We start from the raw sequence: 17,589 nt of genomic DNA, 5'->3' as shown, positions 1-17,589 counted from the left end.
AACTTACCTGAGAAAGCCTAAAACGTTTTGGAAGAATGTTCTCTGGTCAGATGAGACAAAAGTAGAGCTTTTTGGCAAAAAGCATCAACAAAGAGTGTACAGGAAAAAAAAGAGGCATTCAAAGAAAAGAACACGGTCCCTACAGTCAAACATGATGGAGGTTCCCTGATGTTTTGGGGTTGCTTTGCTGCCTCTGGCACTGGACTGCTTGACCGTGTGCATGGCATTATGAAGTCTGAAGACTACCAACAAATTTTGCAGTATAATGTAGGGCCCAGTGTGAGAAAGCTGGGTCTCCCTCAGAGGTCATGGGTCTTCCAGCAGGACAATGACCCAAAACACACTTCCAAAAGCACTATAAAATGGTTTGAGAGAAAGCACTGGAGACTTCTAAGGTGGCCAGCAATGAGTCCAGACCTGAATCCCATAGAACACCTGTGGAGAGATCTCAAAATGGCAGTTTGGAGAAGGCACCCTTCAAATATCAGGGACCTGGAGCAGTTTGCCAAAGAAGAATGGTCTACAATTCCAGCAGAGCATAGTAAGAAACTCATTGATGGTTACCGGAAGCTGTTGTTCGCAATTATTTTGGCTAAAGGTTGTGCAACCAAGTATTAGGCTGAGGGTGCCAATACTTTTGTCTGGCCCACTTTTGGAGTTTTGTGTGAAATAATCAATGATTTGATTTATGCTTCATTCTCTTTTGTGTTTTTTCCTTGCAAGCAAATTAAATGAAGATAATAATAAAAGTGACCGTGTATATATTAGAGACCACACAGAGAAATAAGAAGTTCTAATCAAATAAGAATTATATTAGATAATAAGCCCCTTACAGTGAATATAATTAAAGTGACGGTGCATTTTACTGTGGATTTATGGAACGCTCAACCACAGTGAAAAGATAGTGCATTAATGATTACAGATCTAAACAAGTTACATTAAAGTGACAGTGCATATATTACGGATCAAAAAAAAAAGGAAATATAAATGTATGTGTCTCTCCAGACATATAAATATGACATTTCAGTGTCTTAATTAAAATATACCTGATTGGGCAGAAAACTAACTTCTATATGATGAGAATAATTTTAGTTGCATGAAGCTAAAACTGTGCTACAATTAAAAATTAAGAGTCCATTCTTCTTTGCATGCACATATTCCATGGCGTCCATAAACAGGATAATGTGTGTGAATTTAAATGTGTGTCATTTTCCTTTTCTCTCTACATAAAGCACATCTCCTTTTTTTGTTATTTTTAATTACCTGTAGTTTGGGAAGTTTTTCTTCTTCTGCCTTAGGTATCTCTTTATTGATCAATCAGTGCTTATCTCATATTACTAGAATATAATATACTTACCTCCCTATATTAGATCGCCCGTTCCTGTCTTTCTCTTGCTGCAGCGCATTTTCTTCCCATTCTCTTCAGTCTCTCGCATCGGAGGTGCGCATGGCCCTATGTCCGCACTCCAGACTTCCGACATCTTGGCCATAGTGGGGACGCTCGCGCGGCGCATCTCTGATTGCTATGGAGATGTAGCCGGCGTGCATTCCACAGGCCGGAAATCGGAAGTCACATGGGGTTGGAGGCGGTACAGGGACGATATGCGCCGACAACTCTGTATGAGATACAGGCCCCATGACATCCATCCCACATACCCTTTGGCTACTATTGCATTTAAATATATGCACATCCTTCCCATAAACCACGCCCCCTGAGGAAGTAGAACACGAAACATGTGTGTGTGTGTGTGTGTATATATATGTATATGTATATATATATATATATATATATACACACACACACACACAGGTGGTCCAAAAGTAGGTGAACAGAAAGTGTAATAAGGTTATGAAGGGGGAGATTTATCAAACATGGTGTAAAGTGAAACTAGCTCAGTTGCCCTTAGCAACCAATCAGATTCCACTTTTCATTCCTCACAGACTCTTTGGAAAATGAAAGGTGCAATCTGATTGGTTGCTAAGGGCAACTGAGCCAGTTTCATAGATCTAGTTTTCACAGATAGATCTCCCCCAAATCTGTTTTCTTTTCAGGTAACCCATAATGGCAAATAATTTAAATACAGATCAAAGAAAATGGATTTTAACAGAGTATTGGAAATCTCAAAATGCTGAAACCATTAGAGCAAATTTGGTTGAAACATTTGGTACTCAAACCCCAAAGAGACAAACCATTTACCGCATTCGTGACATATTCAATGCCGCTGGCTCAATCCTTAATGCTCCAAAAACTGGTCGACCCAAAACAGTTTGTACAGAAGATAATAAACAACTTGTTGCTGAAACATTTGTTCAGAGTCCAAAAAAGTCCACCAGAAGAGCCTCTTTGGAATTGGGAATTTCACGAGCTTCTATCATGGGAATTCTGAAATCTATTGGGTGGAAAGCTTCTCGTCCACGTCTAATTCATGGTTTATTGGAGGATGATCCAGACAGGCGCCTGCAATTTAGTGAGATTATGCTTAACGAAATTGAATATGCATTTAACATTAGCTCAATAACTAAATGAGCCTGATGTCAATGTTTGGGGTGGTATTTCAGCAGCAGAAGGGAAGGAAGGGAGACACAGATCCATTACTAGTGGGTAGGCGGAGCCCCACAGGATAGTTCACCTCAGATTAGAAAAAGTGACCACCGGCCCCTCCAGCTTAGGCTCCTCTTACTCCCATGTTCTTCAGTCTAAAATTTGAGGTCGCAGAGGATAGTCGCTGCCTTTGCAGCTCCTCAGAAGAATTTTTTATTTTACTCAGGAGACCTGGACCCCCCGTGGTCTAGAGGTCTCAGGGGGTCTCGGCGCTGCTGGGACCCCTGACCCTCCCCTGGCAGATCTGTGTACCCCCTAAGGAGGTCCCCGCAGAAGCCTGCCGGCACCGGGGGATACAGGGCGCTCCCTGGCGGAGACGCACACCGCTTCTGTGGGGTCCCTGCACGCTCCGCCGTGGGGGGGAGCAAAGGGCCACGGCGCCACACATCCCTGGGGGTCCCTGTGGCGCTCAGCTGGGTAAGTGCTCTCTGTGGTCTGAGTGCTTCAGCAGCTGCTGTGGCAGCCGCTGTTACTGTTTTCAAGTGGTGACTGCTTGTTTTGTCCCTGCAGGAGGATATCTCCGCTGCAGGTGTTTGTGTTATCGGCAGGAGAGCAGGGACGGAGGAGCGCGGGCTCCGTTGGTAGCAGCGGCGGGGGGCGTGGCCTCGCGCCTCTCTGCTGCCTGTCATCATAGCTCAGACAGGAAGTGCCAGGAAAGCGCGCGCTGGAGCTGTCCCAGCCCCCTCTTCTTCTTCCGGCCATTACCTCGTGCTACCTCCTGCTCCCTGCTCCCCGCTTTCTACACCAGACACCGAGCACTGTGTAAGGAAGAGCAGTCACCCCGGCCAGCTGGTGAGTCACTTCTGTTTTTTAAGGCAGAAGATTCCTTTCTCTCACTATTGCAGCGCAGAGCACCTTACTGCTGGCCTCTTAAGGCAGACAGGGTGTGCTATATACAGCGCTGCTACTTCCCCGCTTAGGGACTCGCACACCGCTATCCTTCTAAGGCAAAGGCGTATTGCGTGGTCAGCAGCATTAACCCCTTCTGAGGGGTCTGGCCTCACCAGGGCAGTTAACCCTTTCTGGACCCTAGTTTGTTAGGTTAACTTTTGCTCTGCAGGCAGCTGGGGTAGCTCTTCTTCCTTTAAGGAGGAGCTTTAACCCTTCAGTGTTTGGGGGTTTTGTGTGTAGGAACAGGCTGTGGTAGCAGAATCACACATCCTCAGTTCCCATACCCATTGTAAGGGGTTGTTACCGCCTTATCCACGATGCTCGCAACTGTGTGGGGGCATGTCGGATCAGGGACCGGGGGCACGGACCTCTCTCCCGGTCCGCTTCAGGATCGGTCACGCGTATCTGATACGCCGGGGTCTTCGACGGCGTCGGGTTCGACACTGGTCGGGGGTCTCAGTGGTGTTAAAGTGGAAGCGCTCACTCGCTCCATTGACAGTCTGTCTGACCTCCTGGGTCATTGGGTATCAGCTAAGTCCCAACCGATGTCACGAGGCAAGAAGCGCCACAGGCCTGTGGTGGCGCTGTCTCATCCGCGCAGTGCGTCAGAGGCTTCGGAAGCACCGACAGACTCTGCTGGTGAGATCTCCGATTCTGATGAAGAGGATCGGCAGGGTCGCTCTGCTTCGCTTTCGGGCCGCGTGAACGCTTTTATTGGGGCTATGCAAGAAGCGTTACAGCTGTCAGAAGAGGTGAAGAGGCGCCCTGGCAAGTCGGCCCGGCTGTATCAGGAGTCGCGTCGGGCTCGTTCGACGCTGCCGGCGCACGATGAACTTAACGAGGCGGTGGAGAAAGAACGTCTGTGTCCGGATAAACGCTTCCAGGGGATGCAGTTTTTTGATGCCCTGTATCCCTGCTCCACGGAGACGATCGCTAATTGGGTCCCCTCTCCTGAAGTGGACGTGCCATTGTCTCAGCTGAGCAAATCTTCTTTGCTTCCTGTTAAAGGGAAGGCGAGTCTACAGGACCCGCTGGATTGAAGGACGGAGTTAGCGGCGAAGTCCATCTACGAGACCTCGGGTCATGGATTCCGAGCGGCCTTGGGGGCCATGTGGGCTAGTGAGGCTTCTCTGCGGTGGTTGGATCAGCTGCAGACGGCATGGCAAGATGGGACTCCGTTGTCTGAGGTGGAAAGGCTCTTCCAGCTGTTGGAAGAGGCGGCCCGATAAGGCAGGGATGCAGTGCTGGATACTACTTCGGTTCTGTCCAGGGCTCAATCCTCGGCCGTCTGTCAGGAGAGCACTGTGGCTTAAACAGTGGACTGGAGACGCGGTATCCAAACAAGGTTTGCTGAGTCTGGCGTACAAGGGCGGTCATCTTTTTGGTTCGGACCTCACGGAGCTGATTGCTAAGGCCAAGGATTCGGCTTTGCCGCAGCGGAAAGCAGCGGCTTCTACGTCAGGCAAGTCAAGTGCCGGTAGTGGTTGTCGGTCCTTTCGGCCCAGGGGACGGTCAGCCCTCTTGGAGATCGGGTCGTCCCTCGTCTTCCGGAAAGAAGACCACCCAGAAATCCCGTACACCCTGGAAACAACATTTCCGTCAGGACAAACGGGAGGTTGACAAAAAGCCCGCTAAGGCGGACTGACGCCAGGAACCCTCTCGAGGGCTCTCGGGTGGGAGGTCGTCTGCTTCAATTCGTATCGATTTGGGTGTCCAGCGTATCGGATGCCTGGGTGACGCGGGTTATGTCGGCAGGCTATTTCATAGAGTTTCATTCTCGACCCCCGGACAGATTTCGCCAGTCACGCATCCCCTCCGAGCCCAAGCTGGCTGCCGCACTGCTGCGGGAGGTCGACTCTCTTCTGCAGCAGGAGGTGGTGGTTCCGGTTCCGCCGGAGGACCGGGGAAGGGGGTTTTACTCCAACCTTTTTGTGGTCCCCTAAAAGGAGGACAAGTTTCGCCCCATTCTGGACCTCAAAGAATTGAATGTTCATGTCCGGACCCGGAAATTCCGTATGGAGTCTCTTCGCTCTGTCGTGGCGGCCCTGTCGCAGTACGATTTCTTGGTGTCGATCGACATCCGCGACACCTATTTGCATGTCCCTATCGGCAGGGCTCACCAGCGCTTCCTGCGTTTCGCCATAGGTCAGGCCCATTACCAGTTTGTGGCCCTACCATTTGGGTTGGCCTCGGCGCCCAGGGTTTTTACAAAAATTCTGGCGCCGCTCATGGCGCTCCTTCGAGGGCAAGGAGTTACGATTCTCCCCTACCTGGACGACCTGTTAATTGTGTCATCCACAGCGGAGGAGGCGGTGACGGCTCGCGATCTCTCCCTTCAGCACCTGGATGACTTCGGGTGGCTGGTCAATTGGAAGAAGTCGTCTTTGGAGCTGTCGCAGTCAATCCTGTTCTTGGGGATGCATTTCGACACGGTTCGACAAACAAGTGAACCTTCGTCACCATGTCCAGGATATGAGGTCGGCGATGGCGATGTCCCTTCGGAAGTGTATGCGCCTTCTGAGTCTGATGGTGGCAGCAATGGAAGCGGTATCTTTTGCACAATTTCATTCCCGGGGTCTCCAAAATCTTATTCTGACCCGTTGGGACCGATCGCCGGCTTTGCTAGATCGCTGTGTCGGTATCTCCCGCAGGGTGCGAAAGTCTCTTGGATGGTGGTTACGTCCAGAGGCTTTATCCCTGGGGAAATCCTTCCTCCTCCCACGGTGGTCGGTCATTACCACCGATGCCAGCCTGACTGGCTGGGGGGAGGGTTTGGAACGATCTCTGGGTTCAGGGGGTCTGGTCGTCAGAGGAGTCGTCTCTGCCGATCAACATCCTGGAGTTGAGAGCGATATTTCTCTGCCTCCGACATTGGACGGTCCCCTTGAGCGGTCTGCCGGTCCGGATTCAAACGGACAATGCGACAGCGGTCGCGTATATCAACCATCAGGGCGGGACGAGGAGTTCCATACTCATGATGGAGGTCTCTCGGATCCTGGTATGGGCCGAGTCCAGGGTCCCAGCCATCTCCGCGATTCAGATCCCAGGAGTGCTGAATATTACGGCGGACTTCCTCAGTCGCGAGCAGGTGGATCCCGGAGAATGGAGTCTTCATCCGGAAGTTTTTACACTGCTGTGCTCCCGTTGGGGGTCTCCCCAGGTGGACTTGATGGCATCCAGGCTGAACGCCAGGATTCCGACGTTCAGGTACAGGGACCCGGAGGCTGTGGCGGTAGATGCTCTAGTGGCCCCGTGGGACCAGTTCGAGCTGATCTACGTGTTTCCGCCGCTATCCTTGCTTCCTCTGGTCATCCGGCGGATCAAACTCGAACGAATTCTGGCAATTTTGGTGGCGCCGGATTGGCCGCGGAGGGCGTGGTATTCAACGCTGGTGTCTCTTCTGGCGGTGCCTCCGTTTCCACTGCCTCTTCACCCGGACCTGTTAACCCAAGGGCCCATTCGTCATCCGGACCTGAAGTCGCTTCGTTTTACGGCGTGGCACTTGAGACCGAGATCTTGACCCGTCGTGGGTTTTCGGCCGAGGTCATTGCCACCTTGCGGGCGGCCAGAGGTCCAGCTATGACTAGGATTTATCACAGAACTTGGGAGGCCTTCTATTCATGGTGTTCTGGATCGTCAAGGAACCCGAGGGTTTTTTCCATTCCCAACTTATTGGCTTTTCTGCAATGTGGTTTGGCCAAGGGTCTGGCGGTTGGTACCTTGCGGGGTCAGGAATCTGCACTATCCGTGCTTTTTCGGAAGGCTATTGCCTCGCGCAGGGATGTGCGCTCGTTTTTTCGCGGGGTTGCACGTCAGTTTCCGCCTCGGAGGGCGTTTGTGGCTCCTTGGTGGCTCAATCTAGTCTTGGAGGCTCTTCAGCATGGGCCGTTTGAGCCTATGGATTCAGCTACGCTTTACTTACTTTCTTGGAAGGTGGCCTTCCTGGTGGCGGTCACCTCTTTGAGAAGGGTTTCTGAGTTGGCGGCACTGTCTTGCTCGCCCCCTTTTCTGGAGTTCCACTCGGATCGCGTGGTGCTTCGTACCCGTGGCGATTTTCTGCCTAAAGTGGTGTCGCGTTTCCACGTCAATCAGTACATCGTGTTGCCCTCCTTCTGTCCAAATCCGAAAAGTCCAAAGGAGCGAGCCTTGCACTCGTTGGATTTGGTGCGGGCTTTGAAGTTCTATCTTTCAATCACACAAGGGTTTCGGAAGTCGGACTCTCTTTTTGTGATTCCTGCTGGTCGTCGGCGTGGTCAGCGTGCCTCCAAGGACACTATAGCTCGGTGGATACGTTCGGCTATCCTGGAAGCGTACCGGCTCAAGGGCGAGCCTTGTCCAGTTAAGGTTCTAGCTCATTCCACGAGAGCTGTTGGTTCGTCGTGGGCTTTTCATCAGGGGGCCTCGGCAGCGCAGCTCTGCCGGGCGGCTACCTGGCGCTCCGTTCACACTTTTACTAAATTTTATAAAGTGGACGTGAGTGCTTCCGCCGATGCGGCCTTGGGACGCAGGGTCCTGCAGGTGGCGGTGGTTTAGGTTATCTGTTTATCTAGTTTTGGCGCTTGTTGCGCTTGACTAAGTTGTTGGGGTGTTGGCGATTCTGCCACTGTTTCCCACCCTTGAGTTCTGGACTGCTTTGGGACGTCCCACTAGTAATGGATCTGTGTCTCCCTTCCTTCCCTTCTGCTGCTGAAAGACGGATTTTGGTAAGACCTTACCTGTAAAATCCTTTTCAGCGAAGGAAGGAAGGGAGACACAGCACCCTCCCATGGTAGAAGTGCATTATTGTTTTCTAGATGCGGCGTGACTCCTCTCTGATGGCGGTCATCTGGGCGGGGGTCGGCGCGCTAGGGCTCTGTTCCAGCATTGCCAGCTCATCGCAGTTGTCAGGTCCAGTGAGTAGTGCCTGGGACTGTGTTTTTTTTCTGTTATATGCATAACCTGTTCTCTCGCATTTCTGAATTTTCGGAAGGGGTTGTGTTGTTCCGCTGGTGTTATCTGCTCTTCCTTAGCTTGTGTACGGACTGAAGAACATTGGAGTAGGAGGAGCCTAAGCTGGAGGGGCCGGTCGTCACTTTTTCTAATCTGAGGTGAACTATCCTGTGGGGCTCCGCCTACCCCCTAGTAATGGATCTGTGTCTCCCTTCCTTCCTTCGCTGAAAAGGATTTTACAGGTAAGGTCTTACCAAAATCCGTCTTTCAAGTTTTGGTATTTTAGGACCAATATTTTTTGATGGAACAGTCACAGGAGAAAAGTATCTCAAAATTCTAATGAATCAAGTTGTTCCCCAGTTACAGCAGCAGCCTAATTCAAATGACCTTTATTTCCAACAAGATGGGGCCCCTCCACATTATTCAAGAATAGTCCGCGAGTATCTTGATGAAACATTTCCTAATAAATGGATTGGCCGAAGACTTGACCCCATTGGATTTTTTCTTTTGGGGAGTACTCAAGGACAAAGTTTATAGTCGAAAACCAAAAAGTGTCAGTGATTTGAAAAATTACATAAGAGATGCATTTCAAGAAATTAATACCCAAAGAGACTTGTGCAAAAAAGTTTGTCGAAGCGTAAGAGGCAGACTTCAAAGCTGTGCAAATTGTAATGGAAAACAGTTTGAGCACCTGCGTTGATAAAATTTAAGGGCTTTTGTATTATTGTTCAGAATAAAAATTTAATTGTCAATGTTATGCTTGTGTTAGTAAATATAATTTTATATATAAATCAAAATAAATGTTATTATTTTCTGGCCACCTACTTTTGGACCACCCTGTATATACTATAATTATTTGCATCCATATTTTTTTGCACATCGGTCCCTCACAGTTTGAGGTGCTATTTTAGGCATTTTTCTGTATTTGTTAGTAATGTTTTTATATGTAATAAAGATTGTTTTATATTAATTTCTTGCTGTTGTAGTTTGGTCTCTGATCTACATTTAGATTCACAGCCAACGATTGATTTCTTACTTGCTATAGCACAGTAATTGGATAGTTCATATCTAAGGACACATATTTCTTGATTATATTACTGGAAATAGGTGGAAGTCTGATGGTGCGAAGTCGGGTGAATAAGGGGGGTGCGGTAGAATTTCAAAGCCACGTGAGCATTCTTCCATTTGGGCAACATGTGAGTTGTGAACTGGTGCATTGTCTTGCAGAAGGCAGACAACTTTGGTGAGCATGCCACATCTCTTTATTTTGATGGCCTCCCGCAATTTTCGCAGCAGTGAAGCATAGTATGCACCAGTGATCATGGTACCTTTTGCTAGGAAATCCATCAATACTACTCTGTGCTGGTCCCAAAATACTGTGAGGATGACCTTGCCTGCCGAGGGTTGGGCACGTGCCTTCTTTGGAGGCGGTGAGTCATGATGCTTTCACTGCATCGACTGGACTTTAGCCTCAGGATCATTGTGATGGACTCAGCTTTCATCCTGTGTGATCAGTCTGTTAAAAAAGTCCTGCTGGTTTCCATGGCACATTGTCAATAGAGCCTGAGAACATTCGACTCGTTCCTGCTTCTGGAAAGGTGTGAGCAGCCAGAGAGCGGATACCTTATTGTAAAGATCTGAGGTTGTGGGTTGTAAGTAATCACCTAGGCAGGTTAACGATGCAACAATATTTTTTTGATCACAGCCATGGTAATAAAGCAATTCCAGGTAAATGGCCAAAATACAGTTCTCTCAGTCCTCAAGTTCCCAATCTGGGTTCATTAGTTCCACTGGCTTTGTATAAGGCCATACTCACGGTCTCCCAACTTTTGGTTGGCCCACAGATTTCGTATCTCCAGCCAGTATAGTCTGTAGCCACGGTCCATGATCCTCTTCCTTCAATCCTTCCACCCAACTCTCCTAAAACATGTCTGTCCTTTTTTGCACTGGGTTCAGTCCCCTCCCAGGTCAGAAGTGATCACACCCTCCCCCTTAAACATTCACTGTTCACTAAACAATGAAGAATATTCTAGGAGCCTTCATCTGAGACTGCATGTAAGACCCCCTGTGGTGACGGCTCCACTGTGTCTACAATCTACGTACACATAACGAGATTATGGGCTATTGGAACAATGGTTAGATACTCCTGAGATACAGATTAGTGGAATGCTGGACATTTTACAAGTGAATCTAGTGCACATACTGACAAGTTAGCAGAACTATATAAAACATAACAAGTAAATCACTAATAATACACAATAATAATATTGACAAAAATGGTGGTCCGTTGCTTGAAAAGTATCATAGTCTTTAGTAAGTGGGCAGCTCCTCACACTTATGCACGTGAAGATGGTCTTGGATGATTTTTTCCATGGACCCCTCACTAATCTTGACATTTCAGGCTAGGTGGCAAATGCATACGTGGCAATTTTCCAATATGGCGACCTCCACTTGCTGGATGGTGTGTCCATCAATAGCAGTGTGTGGTTGCCCTGGAATTTGGGCTGTTTGCACCGAAGTCCGACCACATTTCAATTGACAATGCCAGTTCTTGACTACATCATATGATGGGGAATCATCACCATAAACCTCTTCCATCTCATCGAACGTCTCCTTTGGTGTGCGGCCTTTCAAGTAAAGGAATTTGATGACTGCTCTGTATTCCACTGTGCCCATTATCAAACCTCACACCACTTCAGCACCTGTAAAATCAAGACCGTTATCAGTTCTGAGTTGCAAATTGGCACGTAACCTCTAGAGACTTATATCATTACACATGTGCAGTTCCAGCATCCTCTAATAAATAGAAGTAAGTGAGGGGAAATCTTTAATGAACGCCCCTTGTACTTCAATAGATCAGTCCAAGTCCTCAGGCAGTGAGAAGCCTGTGGGCTGAAAGGTAAAAGATAACTGAGCGCTGCACCGGCCGGTGGCACGCCCTCTATGTGAAACAGCTGAGGAAGTATGGTAAAAAGGGTTGCTTCCCTCTCAGTATGGGAGTCTCGGACTGAAAAGGCAACCAAATTCCCCATATTGTGAGCCCTCCTAAAGACAAAGTGAGGATGATTTTTAATTTTTCACCCAAGTTTTGTCATCCTTGAAAATGTCCCAGCATTTACTAACAATTTTTCTCAGAATGTTTGCGTTGAACTAAGAATAATGGGCACATCGATAATGTCTGTATTAATAATTTTTTCGTTTGTAAATTTTGGAGTAAATCTGCATGTGGTTTTTTTTTTATATCCTCTTGCACTTCTTGTAAAAATTGGCCATCATAGCCTTTAGTAGTAAATTTGTTAGTTAAAGCTTGAGCTTAAATATCAAATCATCCATTTTAGTTGTTCTCGAGTCAATACGTTTTTCCAGTTTTTTGTGATAAAATTAGGTTCCTCGGCTTATATTTGGGTCGACTTATTCTCAAATATATACGGTACTTCATTTTGCTGTAAAGTGTATTGACTGAGATTAAAAATAGTTTGGTGTGCATTAGTTATCTTATTAAGTTGTTGAATTGCCCTACCCTACAAACCCTTTTGGTGTTTTTTTGGTGGGTGCCTGCGTGAAAAAAATTCAATTAACAGTTTTTTTTGTGCGGTTATAGTTACTCGTTCAAGTTGAAGTTTCTGTTCGTCTATCGGTCATCTGAATTTCATAATTAGTGGGTGCAATAGAGGGAGATCCCCCTATTTCATCTATGATCTCAAACCTATCATGAGTTTAAATATGCATAGATGATGCAGGGTTAGAGGGATTCATTAGATTATCCAAATTTTCCAAAAGTGTCAGAGTGCAGGGAGTTATTGGCATTTTCTCCCTATGTTCCTGGGGGAGTGGCAATTGAGATGGTGTATTCTCAACGTCTGATGTTAAGCGGATAGAGAACATTTCCTCTGACGTTACTGTAACAGATGGATTGCCTTCAATTTCATCTAAGGTTTCAAAAACTGTATCTGTCCTCCGATTGGTCTCCTGACTGCAATTAAAATCACAATCTGGTATCGCATCCCATCCAAATTTCTGATGTTTTTTGGACAATTTATTTTTCCTTGCTTTGTATTCTGCTTCTAATACTTCTGGATAGATTCATAATTTCGGGATGATTTTTAGAAGGTCTTAATTCGCCATATAGTTTAGATTTCTTATCCTTACTATCCATCAATTGTTCTTTCCTTTTTTCTATGGTAAAGGAAAGGTTTTAAATATAGCGTCCCATTCAGTCAGGGTGGCTTTATCACCTTTATCTCCAGATAGGGATTTGTATACCGACAGCCCCTTTGGTATGCGATCATAAACCAAATAGCGTTCAAGAGTGGCAGCTTCCTATAGGACAAACAGTTGAACACCACGCTCTACTCGTTCATACTATGAGATTTTCTATTAGACAGTGAACTATCATTGTCCTGGTGAATAATTAAATGTTTTTACGTAACTTGCCATTTGTACAGACATTTTAAGTAGAAATGTAGAAAAATATTAAATTCAAAGATATTTTATTCAAAAATAATTTATTTTATTCTTGGCAGATGACTGTACCAGGAGATCAGAGGGACAGCTGACGTCTTCAATTTTTAAATCTGATGATCTTGAGATCCCACATTATGCAATCGAAGTGAATGCCATTACTCCAGATATACCATCATCCCTTCACAGCAAAGATCTGTCATCTGATCCTTTGAAAGAGGTCCTGTCTTCTGATTCATTATCGACTATGGAAAATCAAAGTAACAAAATCAGCATTAAAAAGCAAACTGCTCCTAAAGCAAAGAAGTCATTTTCAAATTCAGAATATGGAAATAGTTTTCCCCTTGAAATGTCTTTTCTTAAACCTCAAAAAAGTCAAACAGCGGAGAATAGGTTTTCTTGTTCCAAGTGTGCGAAGTGTTTTAGTCATCAATCAGATCTTGCTAGTCACCAAAGAACTCACACAAGGGAGAAGCCATTTTTATGTTCAGAATGTGGGAAATGTTTTAACCGTAATTCAGAGGTTGTTATACACCAGAGGACTCACACAGGGGAGAAGCCTTTTTCATGTTCAGAATGTGGGAAATGTTTTAACCGTAAATCTGATGTTGTTATACACCAGAGAATCCACACAGGGGAGAAGCCTTTTTCATGTTCAGAATGTGGGAAATGTTTTAACCGTAAATCAGAGGTTGTTATACACCAGAGAACCCACACAGGGGAGAAACCTTTTTCATGTTCAGAATGTGGGAAATGTTTTGCACAGAAATCAAATTTTGTTAAGCACCAAAGAACTCACACAGGGAAGAAACCATTTTCATGTTCAGAATGTGGAAAATGTTTTAACCAGAACTCAGAGGTTGTTATACACCAGAGAACCCACACGGGGGAGAAGCCTTTTTCATGTTCAGAATGTGGAAAATGTTTTACACAGAAATCAAATTTTGTTAAGCACCAACGAACTCACACAGGGAAGAAACCATTTTCATGTTCAGAATGTGGAAAATGTTTTAACCAGAACTCAGAGGTTGTTATACACCAGAGAACCCACACAGGGGAGAAGCCTTTTTCATGTTCCGAATGTGGGAAATATTTTAGCCGGAAATCAGAGGTTGTTATACACCAGAGAATCCACACAGGGGAGAAGCCTTTTTCATGTTCAGAATGTGGAAAATGTTTTACACAGAGATCTAATTTTGTTAATCACCAAAGAACTCACACAGGGGTGAAGCCACTTTCATGGAAATTGTTTTGTGAAGAAATCATCTCTTCTTAGTCACCAGAGCAGTCACACAGGGGAGAAGCCTTTTTTATATTCTTAATGTGGGAAATGTTTTACTAGGAAAGACACACTTTGAGCAAGAAAAAAATGTGCTAATAAGTGAGTGCGTCTTATAGACTGGAAGCTGCTTCCTGTGACAGAGGACTGAAACAGTGTCCTTCCTGATCACTGAGAAAACTGCTATTGCCCCTCCATCCCCACACTTATGTAACTGATTCGTGCAGAGCAGTAGAGGAAGGTACCAGGACCTGCACAGAAGCTGCATGTCCTGAGTGAGCAGCCGAATAACCTTCCCCCTAACTAGCTCAAGGACCTTTCAGATCATGTATCACTGTTTTACATATTTTAAAAAGTTGTCAGGTTTAGATATGAAATGAGCCTTTTCTTAATGATTTTGTCCTCCTGAATTCAAATCTGAGTAAAAATTTTTAGTTGTTTCTTGTTTCTGTGATATCAAACAGTTTTCCTTTTACTGCTGCATATAATTATTCCATAAATGTTTCAGTACTTTGGAACATTATTATTTTTGCAAATCTAAAGATGCAGAATATTTTGTTATGGCAATTTTCTGATATTTATTTAGAGGAAACTTAGGTTTTAATTACTTGAATTGTTGCTATCTAAACACTATTGTGATTAATAAACAGTTCCAGAAATTGCACTACAAAATTTGGTCCTCATTCAGTGACCACTCTTTATTGCTTGTTTCTTGTACTCCTACATCTGATCATCTCTTAGAATTGACAAAAGTACACTAGGTAATATAAATATGGTGTGACCATATATCAGATTCAAACATAAGAAGCCTATAAGAAGATACATAACCAATGCTATTCAAAATATAAATATCAATCTTAATTGAATAAAATTAAAAAAGCAAGGTAACAAGGAGAAGATGGGATATTTCACAATAAATTAAAACAGTAAGTAAATCAAATGGTGAGAGGTATGCTATTTCATAGTATTCACTACATCATATATAAGTATCCATTCTATGGTAGATATAGATAGAGTGCTTATTAAATAAATAGAATAGATGCTATCACAGACTTTGGCAGGAGATGTATATAAAGTGCATAGTGCTACTAATAATTATGTCTTAGTGACCATCATGATTAACAATTAATAAACATGTGAGTAGAACTTATCATAGTAAAGGTAATATAACACACTATCAATACATTGTCAAAATTGTCCTACAGCAATGTGCAAGCATTGATGGATTCCATTTTCCTTGATATCTTTACTCCATAGCCGCAATATCTTGGTGAAATCTCTCACCGTGTTTGTCGCTCACTGCTCCGCAGTTTGGTGGGAAAGAAAAATCTAGATGCGAATGTAAGAAATGAGTCTTTAAGGACATGTTATGGCCAAGATCCTTATACGTTTTGAGGAGATTTTTCACCAACTCTTCATAGTTGTTTCCTGTTGAGTTTCCCAAAAATTAGTTACCACAAATGTGAATCCTACCCATGCAGCCTTTTCCTTGCCCTGTGTGACAAAACAGCTCCTTATCTTAATCAGCTAGATGTCTAGGTTTGTTAAGCCATGAGAAATGCGCTATTGTGTTTGGGTTGACTTTAGAACTTGTGTGTTTCTTTGGTGGGTCAAGAGGGACAGACCAGTATTTGTATAACCCTGAATGTTGTCTTCTCTTGGTTCTGAAACAATGATGTTTGTTACTATGCTAATTGCATATTGTACTAAAGCCAGCTAGATGTTTATTGACAAGAGTCCTCTGCTATACAAACTATGTAAATTGATTAAATGCTCAAACAATGAGCCCTGTGGAATAATACCCCACCTAACCCTTGCCCTGTGGATGTGTACTTGAAAGAACAAATGTGAACTATTTAAGGAACATATGCCTCTGTAACAGGCAGATTTGAAACAGAATTGAAAGAGCCTTTACAAGGAGAATCAAAGATCAGACTCTTCAGACTATTAGCTTAGTAGCATGGCTGTATCCCAAGAGACACAGATTTGGATTCTACATGATTCCAGCCTAAGGACATATGGCCCTGATTGGAAAGATACGGATCTGCTCCATTGACCATCAGAGAGCCCATGGATATATTTGGAGAGACCAGGTTTTGAGAAACAAAGCTGAGGGCACTACTGTTGTGTGTATGGGATCACCGATTACACACTAGAGAACATGGCAACACATAAAGAGAGAAAAAGAGTGTGTATATAGATAGTCGGTATCACCAATTAATAATATAATAGAATATAGAACTTTATTGAACAATAAACAGGATCATACTTTAAAAACAGCCCAAATGGCCACATAATTCATCTCCGAAACCAGTGTTGGAGCTAGCAGTAATTCTCCAAACCACAATGTAGAAATATATATAAATACCTAAGTATGACAGACTATCACAATATGTGTTGGAACCCACATCACTATGCAGAATGTGCCAGTGGCACTAGATGTATAAAGGTATGCTTGTGCATGAATGATGCTGATTAAGCTCTATGGTAGATACTGACATGAAGAAACATAAAATAAAATGCAAGTAAAGTTCAGAAACCAACACTACACATACAGCTCCTACCTCTTTCAGTAGTCTTGGACTATGTGTCAGCTGCACGGCTTCCTCTGGTCACAGGTGCAGCACCACCAAAGCAGTAGTCCTCATGATAAAAAAGCTGAGAAATTACTTCCTGTAATCCCACTGAAGGCGCATAGGTATTTTATCCTCAAGGTCCACAAGTCTATGTCAAAACCCCATGGTCGTCCCATCATTGCAGGGATTGGATTCCTGACAGAACCCTCATCAAAGTATGTTGATTGGTTATTACAACCCTTACTGAGAGATGTACGCTCCTATGTTAAGGATACTGGGGCATTTTTGAGATCACTAAGAGATTTTGAGTGGCAGGAAGACTTCAAATTAGCCTCAGTCGATGTGGAGGGTTTATATACGAGAATTCTGCACCTTCTCAGTACCAAGGCGGTGCGGAATAGTCTCTTCCACACAGACAAAAATTAAGATTTTATATCACTTGTCTGTGAATCGATTGACTTCATTTTAACGCATAATTCCTTAAAATTCCTGGACAAGTGGTACCATCAATGTACTGGTCCCGCAATGGGCACACCAGCAGCTTGTGCCATTTCAAATTTATTTTTAGCTGTTTTTGAAGAAATATATATATATACTCCTCTGAAAACCCTTACTTGAAATATTTGAAGGTGTTCACATGCTATGTCGATGACATCTTCATTGTATGGGCGGAGAATGAAAAACAGAATTTGTAGACTTCCTTGATGATAAAAATGACATGAATATGTTCTTTACATCTATTTTCGGGGGCTCAGAATTGTGTTTTTTGGATGTTAAAATAACTATCACTGATGGATTTTTGGCCACTGAAACATTCCGGAAAACGACAGCGTGTAACTCCCTTTTGCATT

The 17,589-nt window shown here is 44.7% G+C and overlaps 1 protein-coding gene across 1 annotated transcript in view; it reads left to right on the top strand.

Annotated features, from left to right (window-relative positions):
* LOC141174677 (uncharacterized) overlaps nucleotides 1-14,834 on the top strand; it is a 99,747-nt gene extending 84,913 nt beyond the window's left edge. Inside the window, exon 8 of the mRNA XM_073659599.1 lies at nucleotides 12,946-14,834. Within this exon, the coding sequence (XP_073515700.1) occupies nucleotides 12,946-14,159 (1,214 nt within the window). The 3' untranslated portion in view covers nucleotides 14,160-14,834. The remainder of the gene's footprint in view (nucleotides 1-12,945) is intronic.
* The last annotated feature ends 2,755 nt before the right edge of the window (nucleotides 14,835-17,589 follow it).

Source organism: Phyllobates terribilis, unplaced genomic scaffold (genome assembly GCF_046119375.1).
Source record: "Phyllobates terribilis strain yellow unplaced genomic scaffold, ASM4611937v1 Scaffold_13__5_contigs__length_258822181, whole genome shotgun sequence".
Classification (NCBI taxonomy): domain Eukaryota; kingdom Metazoa; phylum Chordata; class Amphibia; order Anura; family Dendrobatidae; genus Phyllobates; species Phyllobates terribilis.
This window is presented reverse-complemented; position numbering and strand designations above follow the sequence as displayed.